This window comes from Excalfactoria chinensis, chromosome 19 (genome assembly GCF_039878825.1).
Source record: "Excalfactoria chinensis isolate bCotChi1 chromosome 19, bCotChi1.hap2, whole genome shotgun sequence".
NCBI classification, from domain to species: Eukaryota; Metazoa; Chordata; class Aves; order Galliformes; family Phasianidae; genus Excalfactoria; species Excalfactoria chinensis.
In genome coordinates this window covers 7,004,873-7,023,826 of record NC_092843.1, presented here as the reverse complement: position 1 = coordinate 7,023,826, position 18,954 = coordinate 7,004,873, and the positions used below count along the sequence as shown (strand labels likewise).

Here is an 18,954-nt window from a genome sequence, read left to right as displayed (position 1 = left end):
AACATTAAGAAAAAACAAAGGAAAAGAAAAGCATGGTCTCTATTAATCCACTAAATGCAAAATTACACATAAGGAAAGTGCTGGCATGCCACCTACTAAACCTTTCCTGTTACTGCACACAGAAATCCCATCCTGCAGTTTCACCAACCTGCAGTTTGAAAGGTTGCTGTGTGCCGCTGGAGTGGGGTGATTTCTTTGGAGGCAGAACACTGATGTTAATGCATAAATTCACAATTACTCTGCAAGTCACGTGGTCTGTCAGAGAAAAAGCTACCAGTAAATAAAAATGTACCATTTCAGTAATAGGTTACTTGATGTGCATAGGTTGCAAAGTCGTAGCTGTTCACTGCAGGATACTCGTTTGTTTAGTGCTGGAAAGTCTCTATTCCTTTTGCCATTCATTCTGGAGAAATGAATAAATTTAGGCAGACCATGAGTAGAGTAAATCTGGGGAAATTACAAGGGGGAGGAGTTCACCTTCCTGGCTATGGCTTTCAGGTCTGTCCAGGACTACTTACTCCAGTATAAAACTGAGAGCAGAAATATGATCACATACTAAGAAGTCTAATCAATTCTGGTTTCAACACTGAGCCTATTTAAAATAGATAATGGAATTGCTGTTCCTTGTTCTGTTCTCTCTGCACATTCTCAAGACAGAGGCAGTAGGTAAGTCCTTGTCTGTTATTTCTAACCCCATATACCAAGGTTACTCTTATTTATAATTTGTTTCTGAGCCCTGAAGCTTACAGGGCAAACTCTCTACTTCTTCTATATGAAAAATGAATAATGTCTTATTTATTTCTCTGCCTTTTTCATTTGTGGGAAAATACTGACTACAGATTTCTCTCATGAATGAATGAGTGTTGATTTTTTTCTTTCACCTTTAGAAATTCTAGTTACTTTCCTCCTCTAAGAAAAATCAATGGGGTTTGTCTTGATCTCTGTGGTTATTTGTATGTACATACAAAAAATTAACAAACAAGTAAAATAATTTTGACCATATAAAACTTCAAATAGCTTCTTTTAGATTTCTACTCATATTGCTTTGTCATTTATGAGATTAAATTCTTATAGCTGCCAACTGAGAAAGAACAATATGTCTTTTGCTGCATTAGCCCAGCAGATCCATCTATTTCTGCACTCTGTGCACTATGTACATAAGTGCACTGTGCACTTACAATGACTAGATTAAATAGCGATCTATAATTAGTATTGAAAAAAGTAGAAGATATTTTTATGCTTCTATTAAATCAGCAGCGCTATAACATTGAATAAATACCCCTTCCTATGTAAATATCAGCACACAGTCTCAAAATTAAAAATAAACACTGCAGTCCTTAACATAATGAAGGGTCTATTGTTTGCACTAAAATAGACAGGACTGCATTAAGCGAAAAAAAAGAGATACAATATTATCAGAGGTATCAGAGGGAAGCACTGCACCGAGAGCCTATTAAAGAGACATGGTTTTAAAGCAGCTCAAGATTCAGTTTCCAGACTTAAAGTAACAGAGGCTTCAGGTACTCAGTGCCTTGGGCACTGCATAAGCACTGGGGTAATAGTGGTGTTCCCCACATTTTATTTCTCTGTTCTAAATGCTCCATAACCACGACTCAGTAGGTTGCCTTTTCCAGATCCATACCTCGCAGTTCAAACATCTCCTCCCTTCTTCAGCCTGTATTTTGTAGCTCTTTTGTCTCCGGAGGCTTCCACATGTAGTACAGGTACAAAAAAGCACAAAGAACCTTTGCTCTTCCAAAGTCTACAACTATTTGCTTGATAGAAATCTATTACTGATTAATTAATATTTTGCTAAATTTACTGTTCTGTTAAGGCATTTATTACAGAATCTTAGAAGAGCACTTACAAAACCCATATAGGTATTATAAAATTAACATTAGCAATTAGTATTTTAGCAGAAGGAATTAACACAGGGAATTCATGCAATATGCTTTGTTCTTTTTTTCCCCCACAAACCGTTACAATTTCCCCTTTCTTTCCTGAGTGTAGAATTAATGACACAGCCGTTAATGCTCAAAAAACTTGCTCTCTTCTCACCTTCCTTTCCCAATCCTTTCATGAGTTAGAAGCTTCACAGGGTACTTTGTACCACCTTAAAGGCTGGATGTTTTAAGAAGCCACGACTTTTGAGCATCTGCCTAAATAATACTTTTATGTATCTTTTCTTTTTTTCTTCCTGCTCTTGTCATTTTTCAGAACTACCTTGAGAGCTACCCCCTTATCAATCCATTTAGCATACCTGCACCAGGCTGTTCTCCTAATATAGGCATCCTCAAAACTCACCGTCCTTACATAGCCAATGTTAATAGTTGTTAGTATGTTAAGTTGCTTTCAAACTTGATCTGTCTTAGTATCTTTGTGTGGAACTTACTTTTTGAGAAATATGTATTGCTAACAGTCCTTACAGGACTTCACAGAGAGGCAAACTTCATTATCCCTATACTACAGAATGGAAACTGCAGCATATTGGTGTAGCCACCTGCCTAGAGACCAGCCAGCACTGGGAAGAGAACCTCTGTTCTATCTTGAATCTCTGTTCAGCATCTCTTTCACTGATTAACATGCATCTCAGCATACTGGTGTTGGCACCGAGGCACCTCAAATGGCTTGCTTGATTCCCCTGAGAGATCAATGACCCTCTGGAACTGCTGTTAGATAAATAGAAGTGAAGCAAAATATCTGCAACATTACATCAGAAACTTTCCAAACCTTTCGAGAGAGATATTTTATTAAAGGCACACTCAGTCTAGTGCCATTCAGAGGACAACAATTAGAGTGGACAGTAAAACATTTCCATCCAGGAGGCTGGTACTGGTGTTAGAGCCAGCTTCACACATCACTGAAAAATAAGCTTCTTTATGAGGAATGGAATGGACCCTGACATTGTGTCAAACAAGTTACCTTGGCTATCTCAGTACAGACTTTTGATCTCAAGTTATGACTGATATACTGGATATGTTTCTTAGGGCTTCCTTCTCTCTTTTTTTTTTTTTTTTCATGGAATCATTCAAACTGCCAAAATATTGTTGGTGCCTTAACTGTGAATACCTACCATAGTCCACATTTATCAGTGTATGCCATCATTGTCAGATCCACCATATGCAAGAAGAAAGAAGAGGTCACATTTAGCAAGTTACTGAATGTGCACTCAGAGCAAGAGACACCCACTGATACTGCTCTGCACTCCTCCCTCTCTACACAGCTAGATCAACTGTACAAGCAGCCTTCAGAAGGCAGAGATTTTTCTAGCTCTGTCATTGTGATTAGCCAGTAACAGCACTAACTGCTCAGTATCTTCAGAACTGAAAAAATTACTAACAAACTTTTCCATTAAATACAGGTTTAATTACATTTTAGCTCTATAGAAGGGACTGTTACTGCCAACAGAGGTGCAGCTCAGGATAAGATGAGCCACTGTCACATTCACTGTAGGTTTCACATTTGGGTTATAACTGAAGGGGTTTTATGGATGTGAGAAGAATAGACACAGGATAACTAAGGATGCAAATCCTGTAATCTTAGAGTGCACTTATTTCCTTCTACAGTTTATGATAGAGGAGCAAAGAGGTATGGCATTGTAACAACTGCTTTCTCATTCTCTCGGCAGAAGACAGAAAAGCACTTGTGCCAGAGCAGATGAGACAGAGTGGCTCTTGGTTTAGCTGTCACAGCCTGTTTTATTTTGGGGAGACAGGGAACCAAGCTCAGCAGGCAAAGAAACAACACTGCATATTGCTGGAGGACTCCTGAAAGGCAGTTAGAAGGCATTAGAGCCATATAGAGAATGAAATTTGAAATGCTTTTAACTTTATTCATTTCTGTAGGCAGCCAGCTATAGCATCCAAATATACCCACATTACACATAAGAATCAATTATGTCAGAACAAGAATGCTTTGATTCTCTTCACATTAGTCTATGGGTGAAGTTGTTCAAGAGTATGCACTGTTTAGTCATGTCTTATTGCAATTTAAATTCACCTGCAGATCCTGACTTTCACTTTAAGAATTACACGTGTAAGTTCATAAGATCACCTCTGCTGACTCTGCTGTGCATGAAACCAAAACCTGCCCCTTGGCCCCATGCATGACTGAACTGCTGAGCAGCGACTGCATGTAGCATGTAGCTATGAATGACTGCCCAGGTAACATGAATCGTGCTTTGTCGTATTTGTGTTGTGCCTAAGACAGCAGGAGTTGATGCCCTTGAGCAGACAGATGTTTTGCTATGTTGGTGCATCCAAGGGCATCACAGCTCCAAGCTCAAAAGCCATTGGTCACCAGACAGCAGCCTGTTTCTGGTGACATGTAACGAGTGGGCAGTTTTCAGTACACACAGCGGACCCAGTAACATCATCAGTGCTCAATTTAAAGAGCACCTTGAGCAGGGTGAGTACACCACATTGTTATTAATTTGTATGAACTCACTGTTCAGCTGATCCTCATACAAAATGGCAACGTGCTGCATCACTTTGTCCTTCTCAGCATTCAAGCCAGGTTCGTTCATGCTGCTATTCACTTCAGCTCTGTGGGAAAGAAAGGAACATCATAGAAGACATACACAAGAGGTATTCACAGGTGACAAGTGACATTACTTCAGCTTATAAATTATTTTTCTATCTCCTACAGCAAAAAATATTGGATTAACCTTTAAACAATGCACACTGCAGTGATACTTAAAACTGGAATCGTGGCTTCTCGTAGATTTTACAGTTGGGTTTTGAAAACTTGAAGCAGATAAGCATTTTCATTGCTTCCTCTTAGTTCAAATAACCAGCATAAACTTCAAGGTCCTCGAGACATACTGTGAGGTTCAGTTTTTCATCTCTGTGTCTGTCTCCATACAAATATACATATTTTTCCCCTCTGTTTGTGGCACTGTAGGTGATGCTTTGTTAACAGGGTGCAGAGCATACACAATGGCCAGTGGTCAGACTACTAACACCTAGCTGCAGATCAGTCAGCAGATATTCAGCATGGAACATTACATGAAGGGCTGTAAAGGCAGACAGTAATTTGTTTGAATCACATTTTAAAAATACTCAACAAGATATTGCTTGAATTTTGTTTGGCGCTGCTCTGCTGCAAACAAAGCAAAGCAAAGCTCCCCACAGAAGCTGTCACCTTAGTCCTGGATACTCTGTTCTTGTTAAAAGTCAGCTTCCTTTTTTGATACAGCAGATTTATAAGCATGTATATATGAGACAGAAGTTGCAACAGTATCACAGGTCAGAGCTAAAATTACCTTCCTCACTATGTGACACAAAGGAAGCCATTTACAAGTATTTATAGAGTAAATTTAGAACCTCTCAATCTCTATAATCCTCTTCGGCTTGTACACTTTACAGACTTCATTGAGCATGTGATTTATGCATACATGTGCAAGTTATAAACACCACGCTCAAATCAGACGTAGTTCCCTCCTTACCATAATAAACTTCATCTCTGAGTCTAAGTAAGTCCCTGTAACGGATTGGAAAGCAACACATACACACATACGTATAGATGTCTAACATTATGAAAAATAAAAATTTCCAAGTAAAAGTGGATAGAAGAGAGATGAACGATTACTAGCATTTGTTTTAACAAGGCTAGAGATACGCACGTGTAAACATTTGCAAGTGATTTTGCCTGTCAAAGTGGTTGATGAGGACTTCCTGAAAATGAGTAATACCTAAAAACATATACAAAGACAGATGTATACATGCTTAGTTTGTGTTTAGCAACTCATTAATTAGAAAGACAGACTCAGATTTCCCTTACATTTAAGCTGCTTGCTTTTTTGTACTGAAGATAATACGTTTCTCAAAGCCAGCTAAAAATAGAACTGCCCCAACACAAACCAATGCTAAAAATATACTGTGTACAAAACCAGCGCTCGTAGTTTTCATGGAAAAGGCCAGCCCTCCCTCGGCTGCGGTGCCTGCAGTTGCAGCAGGCTGTAGGGATGAGCCTGAATCAGGCGGACACACCGCAGCCACGGAGCTGCAGCATTCAGGGCAGGCTGGGCTCGCTGCGAGGCAGGAGAGCAGTGGGAGCATTATCAGCTGAGCATCTCAAGAACAAGGGATTGTCAGGGGACACTGCTGAAAGAGGGTGACAAGATCTTAAGGGGCAAACAAAGGAGTCAGTCAGTGAAAGAGAGAGAGGAGGGATTTTAAAGAGCGACAGAGGTTTTCTTACTGCCTCGGTACTTCGGCTGTTAGTGGCATAAAGGTTATTTCAAGAGATTAAATATGTTTCATAGAAACAGCTAGCAGTCAGTTGATTATTACGTTTCCAAGCACTTTATTCAAAGGTTAAAAATGGTTAAATCAGCTTTCTTCTGAAGATGGGCAAATTAAATGGGCAATTTTCAGCTAACCAGCCTCACTGCAGCCAGAGACCCTGGTTTCCAAGCAAGTCCAGGTGGGGCAGTAGGTGGGGAACAAGCAGGACAAAGTAGGGAACTTTTATGGAATTCAGACAGGCTGACCATTGTCCAAAGAGCATAAGGGTCTTTTCCTAGATCACACAATGGCACATTAGCAAACTGCTAACGTTCTGGCTTCCAGCCAGAAGCACTGTCCTCTTCCACCCAGCTGCGTAAGTGAACAGAAGAGGGAGTTCTCAACTGAAGGAATTTTTTCCTCTGGCTTCCAAGCTAGGCTTGATAGCTAAAACAATCAAAAACATTTACAATAAAATGAAAACAATACGTAATTGTATTGTTTCGCAGCTGTTTTAGTGCCAAGAAACAGCTTCGGTCAGGAAATCAGTTGTAAATTTGACAAGGAAGAAGCAGAGATAAGTAGAGCTGCTTACTTGCCAAGAGAGACTCCCTAAATTTAACCGGCTGTGAAGGAAGAGGCCTTCAGCCCAGTTCAGCCCTGCTGTAAACTAAAACTCGGTGAAGTGGTAAAGTCAGGGTAACACTTCTTACATGATGCATTGTAACATAAGTTGAGAGCCCATAATGCAGAGTAAGAGTCAGACAGGGATGGTAACATAGCAATTTTAAGTCTAAGTGTACAGGTGTATGTGTACCGAATGTTTATGTACACCGAATCACATTACTTCCAATGGCAACAACAACATGAAAGTCTCAAATCAATGTCAATAAGGCAAGGAGCTGCTGGAAATCCTAGTTAGAGTCTAATGCTGTCCTAAGCATGGATGCTCATGGCTTAACTCACAAGCTAATAAAAACTATGAGAATAATCTCTTACATCCTGCAGTGCTACTGATATTATAGCAATGGATTGAAGCAGAAAGGTGAAGGGCAGGTTGTCATGGGATGGGACAAAGGATGGATGCAGCAAGAACAGGAATTGCAGATTATGAAGGAACTATCTGAACGCTGTAAACAGCAGGGAGGGAAAAGAATTGTTTAGGGTGGTTCAATGATATTTCTAGGAGTGATGGGATGCAGATAAGCAAGTGGAAAATGTAAGCTTTTAAACAGGAAACATTTCCTGACAGTGAAGTCTAATAGACTGTGGAAAAGCCTCCTGCAGGAAGTGGCAGGAGCCACCTAGACAATCAAAACTAGACTAGACAACATACCTCAGGGCATAATCATACCTCAGAGCACAGACAACCCACTGAATGTGACAAGTATCTTTCCTAATTGCTTCAGAAAGAAGGTCCAGGGGGAAAGAAGGACCATTGTAAATGCAAGGCCCACAGACGTAGGGAAGAACCACCTCTGATTCAAAGAAAATCCAGATACAAATTTTCCTTGTAAGTGACACGGAATACGGCAGTACGGCTTTTCCTGAGCCGTATCTACGCAAACATCCCGTTCTCTAATGGCACATTATTGCCAATGTCTCATTCACAAGAAACATTAATTCTTTGTTTGCTGCATTCTGCAATGTTTAATTAGCTCATTGTTTAAGGTTTAACAGCTTTAAGGACCTTTTTCCTAAGAATTATTGAAATAATATTCCGTTCTATTTCCCTGATGTAATCCAGCTTTCTAAGCCACAGCTGTGGTAACTACTCGACAGAAAACAACTCGTTAGTTTGTAGACATTATGAGTTTTGTGAAAAGTCTGCAAAAATTAGATACTGGTTGTTTAGTGTAGGTTTCATTCAAGAGGAGAAAGAAAGAATCCTTGTGGGTGCTGCATGTGAGGCATCAGTACCACAGGTGGGCAGGATTTATTTTAAGCCCTTTTTCCCTGCATTTTGTTGTGCAGGTTGAGAGACTTTTAGTGACCGTGTGTCAGCCCACTAAGATGTGACTGAAACTCACAAGCATATTCAAGAGAACCTGCCAAACTCCTGCCAGCTGGTAATAAATCTGGTGGTCAGTTTGCTTGAGAAGGTTTAGACTCAGTCCCAGCAAGGAAGGGCTCCATTGCTTACCCCCATTTCATTCCTCTGAAACAGACACAGGATCAGGACCGCTGATAATACCATGTGATGGCAGTTATCATTACTCAGTGCTTCCCACGGTGGTCTTCGGTTTTCATCGAGCTGTGGTCACAACCCAAAATCTCCATAGCCTGGCACCCAACGAACAGTGCACTTACTGCACTTTCTCCTAGTGGTGAATCATACTGACTGTAAATTTTAATTTGCATTGCAGCAGTGCTGCGATGTCCAAGTCACAATCACACTCCCATTGTGCAAGGCAGCATGCAAACCCAGAACAGTAAATTCTGTTCCAAGAATTTACAGTAAATAAATCGAGTACCTCATATGACCTTGACATTCACCTGACAACCTTCCTCTTTGGTATAACCCACATCCCAAAAAGTCTGAGTCAAGTCTCTGCACACAGCTAGCCCTTCACGCTGCATACATCCTACTACCTTTAAACATCTGCAACCAGATCATTCCCACAGTGCACCACTTTCTCACCGAGTATATAAACTGCATGGAAAGCCCACTCCAGACCCAGAGTGCTGTGGCTGCACATGCAGATGCTTTAACAAGATAGCCACTGAGCCAAAGCAGTCTCTAAAAACGTCTGCAGCCATTTATCTAAGCAAACTTTAACACATTTGAAACACAATCAAGCATTGTGGAGCTTGGCTTACCCACTATTTGCTAAGCATTAATTGATTAAAATATTGGTCAAGGTGCCTGGTGACATTCTGCACCTGGAATGTTGGGTTCTGCTGTTTCCCATTGGAGATAAGGAATTGCTCAGCACTGCTGAAGGCCTGCCCACTGCCTTGTGTACGCAGGCCTGAAGAACTGCAGCAATCACTTTTAGAAGTGGCAGGTTTTAAAGCCAGGCTTTGTAGATGTTTAGAACTGTGTCAAAAGGTAATAATTTGTTTCAACAAAGTTTTTGATAATTATGAAATACTGACAGGGTGGCAATGCAGAACACTGCTGTTCTAACAGTATGAATGTAGCAGTATTCTCTGCTTAGTTTTCCTCTTAATGTTAATAAACATTTGCTTACCTAGAATGAGTCCACGTTATTTGTAGTTTTCAGTTTAAATTTAATTTTTTGTGAGAAATGAACTAAAACAATATCATTTTTTTCAAGCTTAGATTCATTGCAACAACACTCCTCCAAGCCCCACTCTGTGCTACTGAAGATGGTCACATCTTGTATCGAGGTTCTATGCATCACTTTTCCTAAATACTTAATAGAAAGATGGCACTGTGATGTTATCGATGTGAAGTGTTATAAGCAGTTATGAGCCTTCCAGCAGATGTGTTATAAAAGGTCACAAATTACAGTAATTAGCAACCTAACGATGTAGGATTCCAGAACAATTTCTATAAATTGATTAGTCTGATACTAATAATGATTATAAGAGGTTTTGAATTGTTATTGATTAAAGTTAAATAGGCAAAGAGAACTATTTCCATTAAAATCCATTTAAAATTCATTACTACCATAAATTACCATTGAAATATGGGGCTATAAACAAAAAAGCCCTTAATTTCCTGAGTAGATGAACTCGTAGTTAAATTACATCAGCTCCATTCCTTTGAATTTCACATTTTGCCTGCTCAAGGAAAAGGCTTCCCAGTTCTGCAGCCTTCTCTGTGGGATCACAGCTGAGTTAGAATGAGGATTCTTCATTTCTTATTGAAAATGAGACCCTTTGTTACTTAAAACCTTGTGCAACCCTGTGCAAAGAGAGTGAGGTAAGGCACCCTGAGTAAGTTAATTTCCTAGTAAATGAAACAATGACAAGTACAGATAAGACAATATTTACTTTAACACTACATAAATTCAGATGTAGAACCTTCCCTTAAGCCAAGGTTTCAAAACCAAAATGTTTACAACTGCACTCATCCACAGGTCTACTATTTCATGGCACCACAGTTTTGTGAAGGAATATCAGCGGGTGTAAACTGATTCATTTAGGACCAGAAGGAGATCTAAAACGAGGACAGGGCTGCTATAATTTCCATCCTATCTTCTCAAGTATTTGATATTAGAACCCTGATAACCTGGGTGTGTGTTCCATATTGCTAAGGAATGTCTAACAACAAGATAAAGATTATCAACAAGCAAAGCACTCACTCACCTTTTATCAGTCATTTATATATATGAAACACGACATTTCTTATTCTAATAAGAATAGCAGACCAAGCAGATGTCAAAACTTCATGGCCAGTCAAAACCTCACCACCCCCTAAGGACTGCAAGTTGCAAACCTGTTTCGCATCTGCTTTTGGAGGGGCAATTTGTACAATGTTTCACTCATCTAATTTTGAATGTCTAATCATATTATCTATTTATTTATTAGTTGGACACCATTGGTGCTATCTGTCACAGAAGAACGAACAGCCAACCTGTGAAGGTACTGCTTAACAATTTGTTTCTCTTGGTTGCATTAGCATTTGGACCCTTCTGCTTCTCAAAGACAAAACGCACACAGCTGCATTTAATGCTGCATGATCACACTACAAGTAAACAGAAGTGCTAAATACAGTGCTTAAAGAAGGGTGTTTTAAAAATGCCAGTACTTGCTCTATTCATTTTGTATCAGGCAAGGATAATGTAAAAAAAATAAATACTGGAGAGGTAACCATCCTACCATCCTAGCAAGTTAGATATAGACATGCATTTAAATTCTTTAGGACAGAGCTATGAGAAACCCTAATCTTCTTCCAGCTGCCCCCTTTGTTTTACCAGCAGTGCCCATGCCGGCTGTCTGCTCCCCTGCTCAGCTCTGTGTCCAGCCCTGCCCTCCCCAGACCTGGCTGTGCTGGAAATAGCATTTCAAGCCCAACATCCCCATCCCCACTAATCTTTTATTTATTTTTATTCTAGTCTCAACCAGCCAACCATAACAATAATATACCTGTACTTCACAGCCATTTCTATGTTCACATTGTCCTATTTCAGTTAACATTCTTGAAGCATACTAACATTTCTTAGAACTACAACAACTATATGCTAAGAAAGCTCCTTTGTTAAACTCCCACTATCCAAAGACCTTTCTGTCAAAGATATCTCCTGATCCCCAAGCAAGCATGTGATGGCTGTTGGGTGTTCTGGTTTTACCAAGGGCTTCAGTCTACAGAAAAACAATATTTTCTTTGTTTTTAAATAGACCCTCGACAGTGGCATAAAGTAGATGCCAAATGCAAAGGAAGCAAACAGTCACCCATCAATATCGTCACCAAAAATGTCATTTATGACAAGAGCCTGACACCACTGCATTTTGAGGGTTACGATGTGAAAGGGTCTTCAAAATGGAAAATAGAAAACAATGGACATACAGGCAAGTACTGTCAAATATGTTATAAAGGAACTTACTTGCATCTTCACATTGTGTCTCCCTTCCCTCCTTCCATGCTCTGGGCAAGCTGTTACCTATCACTGCTGCCGCTTAATGGAAAGAAAGAAGCCAGCACACTCCTATTTCAGAAACAAAACTTTCAGAAAACCTGAACTGAGGCTTTCTGAGAACTTTGTTGTCATTATCTAATTTCTGGATCCTGAACAGTCCTTGAGCGTCTCAACAGGAATTTGCTCTATGCATCTGTACAGAACAAAGCTCAAGACAGCCAGGGAGCCTCTAAGTCAAAGAACTCCATCTAAAACCAAGTGGCAGGTGGGCACAGGGGTAACAGTCTTTGCAGAGGTACGTGAGATTTACTGAATAATCTTATATCCTTCATCTCTGGGCTTGCCCCCTCTAACACTTGTTCTGCATAAGGAAGAATTCTGCTGAAGAATACAACCTGAGAAACGCATTCAACCAGCAGCTTGCCATGTGTGTGCCCTGCTAGATCTGTAAATAACTCACAGAAATCCTTTCAGACATTTTCAAATGAGGAAGTAATACAATGTGGGGCTGATGATCAGCAATTAACTGACTCAGTAAACAGTGAGTCTGTGAACAGTAACTCAATAAACCATAAACCCACAGATAGAAATTTGACATGGATTCGCTTTGTTCTTTTCAATCAAGGCAATAGCAGCGATGATGCCATATTATGCTAATGCTTCAGCCATATTATGCTAACTTACTATTAATAAATGCAGCGGGATGTAATTTTTTAAAAGTTATCCATAGGAATTCTTGCAATCTTCGCTGTGTTGTTTTAGTGGCCAGTTTCTCAGAAGGGGGAGTTATAAGTGTTAAATACACTCCTACATTAAAATGGAGAGGTGGGACAGAGACAGCTGGACAGGTTTTCACCACTGCAGATTCTCATTCAGATCATCAGCATTTTGACAAATCATAAGAAAAATCCATGATTAATTTTTCACCCATACACAGGTTAACAAATCTGATGTCACAGAATGACATTTTAGAGTCCATATTACAGTCACTGTGCACAGTAATGTCTTATGCACAGAAATTAATATTCAAAACAACTGTTCAGAACTCTCATCATTTCCAAACAAGCAAAAAGAATTAGAGTTTTATCTGGGCTTTTTAAATTTCTTTCCTTTGTGCGCAACCAATTTCTGTGCTACAACGAGAACAACTCTGGAACTGCTATTGCTTAAATTACAGCAGCAATTAAAAGCTCTATGTGAGATAAGACTATCATTAAGTTCAGTGATGTGCAGACAGTAAAGGTCAGTGTCTCAAAGGTCCCACAATCTAAATAAACGAAGCCAACAAAGATACATTAACATCCACTTAAAGATAAGCAGCAAAAGTAACTGAGTGACTCACAGAAGCTTCCAGTTCATTTGGAACTCAGAACTGAAGTGAAATCTCCAAGGCTTCAATCCCGACCAAAACCATCTTCCTTACAGAAAAATAAAAAGTACTGGTTTTAATGTAGAAACCTTCATAAGCCATGTTTCTAAGCACACACCGGATGCCTCAGGCACACAGTGTACGTTACATGTGCGATGGGGATTTACAGATAGAAAATATATTGTCTGGGATAATTTTATTTTTCTGTTTAACAGAGAATCAATCCTCACATTAAATAGATATAATGATTTAATAATGCTTTGTCTTAAGTAGTAGCACTAATCTAAATTGAAACAGAATCAGGTGTAGCTTAAATAATAGTGTCTTTAAACCCTGTCTAAAATGAATGTTACAGAGCAGACAAATTTGTGCACGTTGATAGAGGGCACTGTGAAGAAGTACAGGATCTACCAAATGAGATACGCATCTCTAACCCCTGGGTTGTAATGGCAGTGAACCATCCCCTCTGCACTCAAGAAAAGACAATCTATTACCCTGCTTTCTTCAAAATGCAACTGATAACTCTCCAAAGGATAAATAAATGAAAGCCATAAAAGTCTATAAAACACTTTCCCAGAATAGTCTGCAGCGGTCCTTATCAAATTTATTTTCTTACATCTGCAGATGAAGTTATGAGTAACTCAGCTCTCCGGCAATTAAGAGGATAAACAAGTCATTCAGGCTCATAGAACAAATCCTAGGTAGAAAGTGGGCTATGATGTTCCACCTTTTCATCTCCAATCTTTATCAGCTAGAACGTTTTAAGAATTCATTTTCTGAAGAACTGAACTTGTGGGACATTTGGTATGAAAAAAACAAGCCCGAACTCTAGTGTAAACTTCAGTTTCCCTGGTGCATTAATGTACGATGTGAACATTTAAAAATCCATTTATTCATTTCCCCCCAGTTAAAGTAACACTGAGCACGAGCCCTAAAATTAGTGGCGGAGGCCTGAAAAGAAAATACAAGGCGGTAGAATTTCATCTGCACTGGGGAATCCAAGAGGAACAGATCTACCTTCCTGGATCGGAGCACAGCATAGATGGAGAAAAAGAAGCTATGGAGGTAGGTGGGACTGTGGTGGATCTGGGCCATAATTATGGGCTCTGTATTTTTATAACACTATTAGATGAAAAGTATTGGACAGTTCTCCTATGAATCACCAGCAAATGGATATAAAGAACCTGTGACACATTGCTCACTGATCAGATCACTAAGGAAAACATACTGAGTTTACGTAGCAAGGGCACAGTTAAGATAGGAAATCTGGAGTTATGCAGCTTTTTGGGAGAACTATCTCCAAGTCTGTACAGTCTGATTACACTCTCATACTGTTTGTTATGACTGTATACTCATTTCTGGGACTGCAGCAATGAACTGATCTCTACACCTGAGAAAAACAAAATTCTCTCCAAGTCAAGGCAAGTTGCCAGTGCTGGTACACATGGGTTGGTGGAAGGGCATCACCACCCACCGTCCAACACAGAGTAAAAGTTTAACTGTTCCACTGCACAGGCTGAAAACTGAGGGTTGCTTCGGTCCACAGAGCACTTCATCTTCTGGTACATGGGTGGGGAAGCAGCTCTTGTTCTACTACAGCCAAAGTGCAGACAAACAGCCAGGCTACACTTAGAACCACTAACTGCAGAGGAATACAAGCACATCATTGGCCTTAACTATTTTGTTACAGCTTCATATTGTTCACATAAGAGAAGATGCTTTGGATTTAACCGATGCAAAGAACTATCCAGATGGTATAGCTGTGCTAGCATTCTTTGTAAAGGTAGGTGGCCAAATTCTAATTCTTTCTCTCAAATCTAATGGCAAGTTGGCTGTGTACCACAGTGTCAAAGTCACATTATTCCAAGACCTAAACCTTCCTAAATTCTATGGACATGCAGTGCCTGAATGGGGTTCCTTTATCTTTTTCTATATTCCTTTTGCTGCTGTTGCCTTTGTGAATCTTGACAATTTCATTCACAATTCATTTAAAATAACCACTTGCTGAGGAATACATGATCTGGAATAAAACTGTTTCCATTTCAGATCGATGAAGAAAACAAAAACTATGCAACTCTTATAAGTGAATTAGATAATATTCCACAGAAAGGTAAGACACTTGGCTTGTTTGATTCACACATCCATTTACTTTGAGTACGCATTCTACAAGGTGATCCAAGGTTCAATCCTGTTCTAGCTATAGTAGAGGTTGTTACTGAAAATTCACAGGCTAATTTAATATAAAAAGGATAAAAGTTAGTTTTAGTTTATCAAGTACTCAGAGCATTGGAGGTGGGAGAAAATCTAGTTCTCCATATTTGCAGATGAAGGACGCCTAAGCACCAGAATGAGCATTTCTGCTTCTGCAGAGCGAAGCAAAGTGAGTAGAAAAACACGCAGAAGAACATTTTCACAAGGACAAATGTTTGTTTGTTTTTTTTTAACAAGAGAGGTGTTCATATGTTGAGCTCTGTGGGATTTTGCAGGCAGTGGTCATAGATTTCACATGCAACGCAATGCAGCTGTCCCAGCGAGCCTGGGGAGAGCACATGGGGACAAGGATTTACACAGCCATTAGCTGCAGGTGCCTTTGAAGACATGTATGAACAATACCTTCAGCTGTGCTTGCTGCAAACAGTATTTCTGCCTGGTTTTCCTAGACACAACATCACAGATGGAGGCTCTGCCACTGAGTTCTCTTCTCCCACCGGTATATGAACTTACAAAATACTATCGGTACGAGGGCTCCCTCACCACCCCTGACTGCCACGAGACGGTCATCTGGACAGTGTTTGAGAAGCCAATTCAACTCAGTTTATTCCAGGTAAGTCACAGAGGGACACTCTGAAAGATCTGCATCCTGTGATTTTCCTGCCCGCCTGCTCACTCGCATGAGTTAACCCAGGCCCATTAGCTGCTTCACTGCTTATGGAATCACACAACAGAACAACAAAGAATATTCCCAGTTGGGAGGGACCTGCTCCACGAGCTCTGGCAACTCAGGGCTGTGCCCACCACCTTCTGGTGCAGAACCATTTCCAAGGTTCTGCTGCTATGACAGACACCTGCTCAGCATTAGGTTAAACCCATACACTCTCCTAATGCCAGTTTTGACAGCATTGCTTAATAGTTCTCTTAAATCATCTCTCAAAAAAGAGGAACAGGAGACCAAGCCGTGACTGTCTCTAAAATGCACACTGTTCAGCTGGCAGAGTATATGATTAAAGCAATTGAAATGTCCTGGAATGGAATCTCAGCAATACTCTTTAGGCAAGAGCCAGCACCTTCATTTTTGTTTGTTATTTGCAGTGTACGCAATCATTTTACTCATAGAACAAGGCTCAGCCTCATACACTGCACAGCACACAAGAGTGAGCATCCCACTCCTGTGCCAATTTCTAAGCAAACAAAGAAACGAGGCACTAGTCCTCTCACTTTGTATCCCCATGATGTGACAGACAAGAACAGGACGTGTGTCACAAGGTCTGATCTAACCAAGTCCTTGGGCTGGACAAAAAGCATTCAGCTCACACAGGAAGCCCATGTGATTTCCGAGACTGAAATCAGTGGGTGACCTCCAGCAGTAGCCTCCATCACAGTGTTTCCTGCAAGGTTCATTGCATCCATACAGATCAAAAGAAAGCTACAGAATAAGGCACTGCAGCTCTAAAATGGTACCATTTCCAGTGTTCCACAGGAAAAATAAAATTAAAAAAAAAAAAAGAATTTTTACAATTTTCTTTTCCCAATATCTGCAGATCTCCCAGTTCTCAAAAGTTCACTTTGGAGGGAAAAACTCAACATTCATGTCTGAAAACTTTCGGCCTGCTCAGTTCCTGAATGATCGATACGTGTACTGGTCCAGTGCCAGCAGCCTCCTGCCTCCTGTTAAGGTTTTAATGTTGGCTCTGATCCTTCCATACCTCCTGAATTCTCTCTTCCAATGAACAATTCTCACTTCAATCAAGGTTCTGGGCTTTCATTCTGTTTCGTTTTTGTATAAGGTATTCCCTCTGACCACCAACTCCTTAATTATATCTGAATACAGAATATTCTCTCCTCCTTCATACACTAACCAACAACTTCTATTGCTGCTCTTATATAAAATGAATCCACGGCACTAAATTATAAGAACTCTAAGGAACTGTAAGATTAAACTATGAAGATTCACATTTAAAAAACACTTAAAGAAAACATTAGGAAGGATTATCAGCAATCCTGTAATTTTAACACAACAGTGGAAGGACACTTGGCAAGTTATACGGAGGACTTTCAGGAGGAATCTCTTCTTAAGTGCCTACAAGGGTTTTTGGTTTTTTTACTGGAGTATGTTTACATTCAACACTGCGAGTCAGGAAGACAAACACCTGGAGGAATCCTTATTACACCCACACTGTCCTACATGAAGGTAAAATACAGAGCATAAAGATGCCCAACGGAACTGAACAACGCCTCGGTCATTTCATCCAGTGAATGACATGTGACAAACTCGTCTGTACTAACACATTTTAGCCCCTTCTTCTTTCAGAGTACCTAAAAAGTTAACTCTTAGGTAAGGATACTGCATTACTCATATCCAACCTACTGATTCTGCATATCAAGTTTCTCTACTAAATCTATTTATTCAGCCCAGAATGACATCCTATTCCAGGATGCCCATGGCAGATGCGGTGTGCCATAAAGGAAAAGGAAAGCTTGTTCACATATTGAATTGCACCTCTGTAGAAATGCCCTCTTTGTAGGGCTGTTTGGAGCACGAGACATTCAAGATCCTTTACAGTTTTCATTTCCATAATGAAAATTTTCCATAGCAGTTCAAGGAATGGCTCCTTCCAGCATCGCTTTTTTAGAAACATTTCAGTTTCAGTTTGAACATTTCAGAGCGAATATTCCCACATTATTTTTTAAAGAATAACATACCTTCAGAATATTCAAGTATGGTTAACATTCATAGTTTCGTTAAGAAGATTGCAATTGGAATTGACTTCTTCAGATCTTACCCAGTTACCACACTGAACATACTGGGGGGGGAGGGAGTGGGATTTCCTTGCACTGTTCCAGTTCTCTCTCTGAAGACAGACAAAACTGACTGCTTCCTCCAGCTATGCCACACACATTGCAGCTGCTTTGAGGATTTTAGATTTTGGCCATCCCAAGATACCATTTCATTGTAGAGGATGCCTACTCTTTCTTTAGGGCAATGTTTGCAAGGATGACTCTACACTACGGCTACAGTCATTTTCAGGAACATATGACAGTGTGACTGACTGCAGATGACCAAAGGAGAAAAGTTATTTTCATATTTAACAATCAATAATATGAGCTTAAAAAAAAAACCAAAACATGGAAAAGCCAATTTATCTTGTTACGTTTAGAAGAATGGTTAAGAGTTTAGCTGTATTTTTAAGTAACAGAAAAGCTTCAGAGAAGCAAACATAAAAGAAAGATTAAAGCTGAACAGACATACTATATATTCTTTGGGTTGAGTTTTTATTTATCTTAGCTAAAGGAAAACCTACACAGCACTCATTAAGAAAAGGAATATGCCTCTTCTTCCTCTTTTTTCCACAAGTTCCAGGGTTGGGTTTGCTATATCTCAGGGTGGTTTGAGGGAAGGGAGGGAACTGTACTACCCTAGGACATTACTGATGTCAGCAGCCTCCTGGAGCTGTTACTTCACCTTGGCCATCAGAGAATCACTTGTCCCCTGACAAAACTGCTTTGAGTTCAGTACACTGCTCACCAGACCTAGTTAACCACTTCCAGTCCATTAGATAGAGGCCATGCAGGCTTCTTACAGAGCAGCAAA

General features: G+C 40.0%; 1 protein-coding gene and 1 long non-coding RNA gene across 2 annotated transcripts in view; one reads left to right on the top strand and one right to left on the bottom strand.

Annotated features, from left to right (window-relative positions):
- Positions 1 to 519: 519 nt before the first annotated feature.
- CA4 (carbonic anhydrase 4) lies at positions 520 to 18,615 on the top strand. Its single transcript, XM_072353506.1, has 8 exons — positions 520 to 666; positions 10,728 to 10,781; positions 11,538 to 11,708; positions 14,053 to 14,210; positions 14,836 to 14,928; positions 15,192 to 15,255; positions 15,806 to 15,969; positions 16,904 to 18,615. The coding sequence occupies exons 1-8, from the start codon at positions 609 to 611 to the stop codon at positions 17,090 to 17,092; spliced, it is 951 nt and encodes a 316-aa protein (XP_072209607.1). The 5' UTR covers positions 520 to 608; the 3' UTR covers positions 17,093 to 18,615.
- LOC140260811 (uncharacterized) overlaps positions 4,337 to 18,954 on the bottom strand; it is a 27,595-nt gene continuing 12,977 nt past the window's right edge. Inside the window, exon 3 of the long non-coding RNA XR_011905615.1 lies at positions 4,337 to 4,544. This is a non-coding gene — a long non-coding RNA (uncharacterized lncRNA). The remainder of the gene's footprint in view (positions 4,545 to 18,954) is intronic.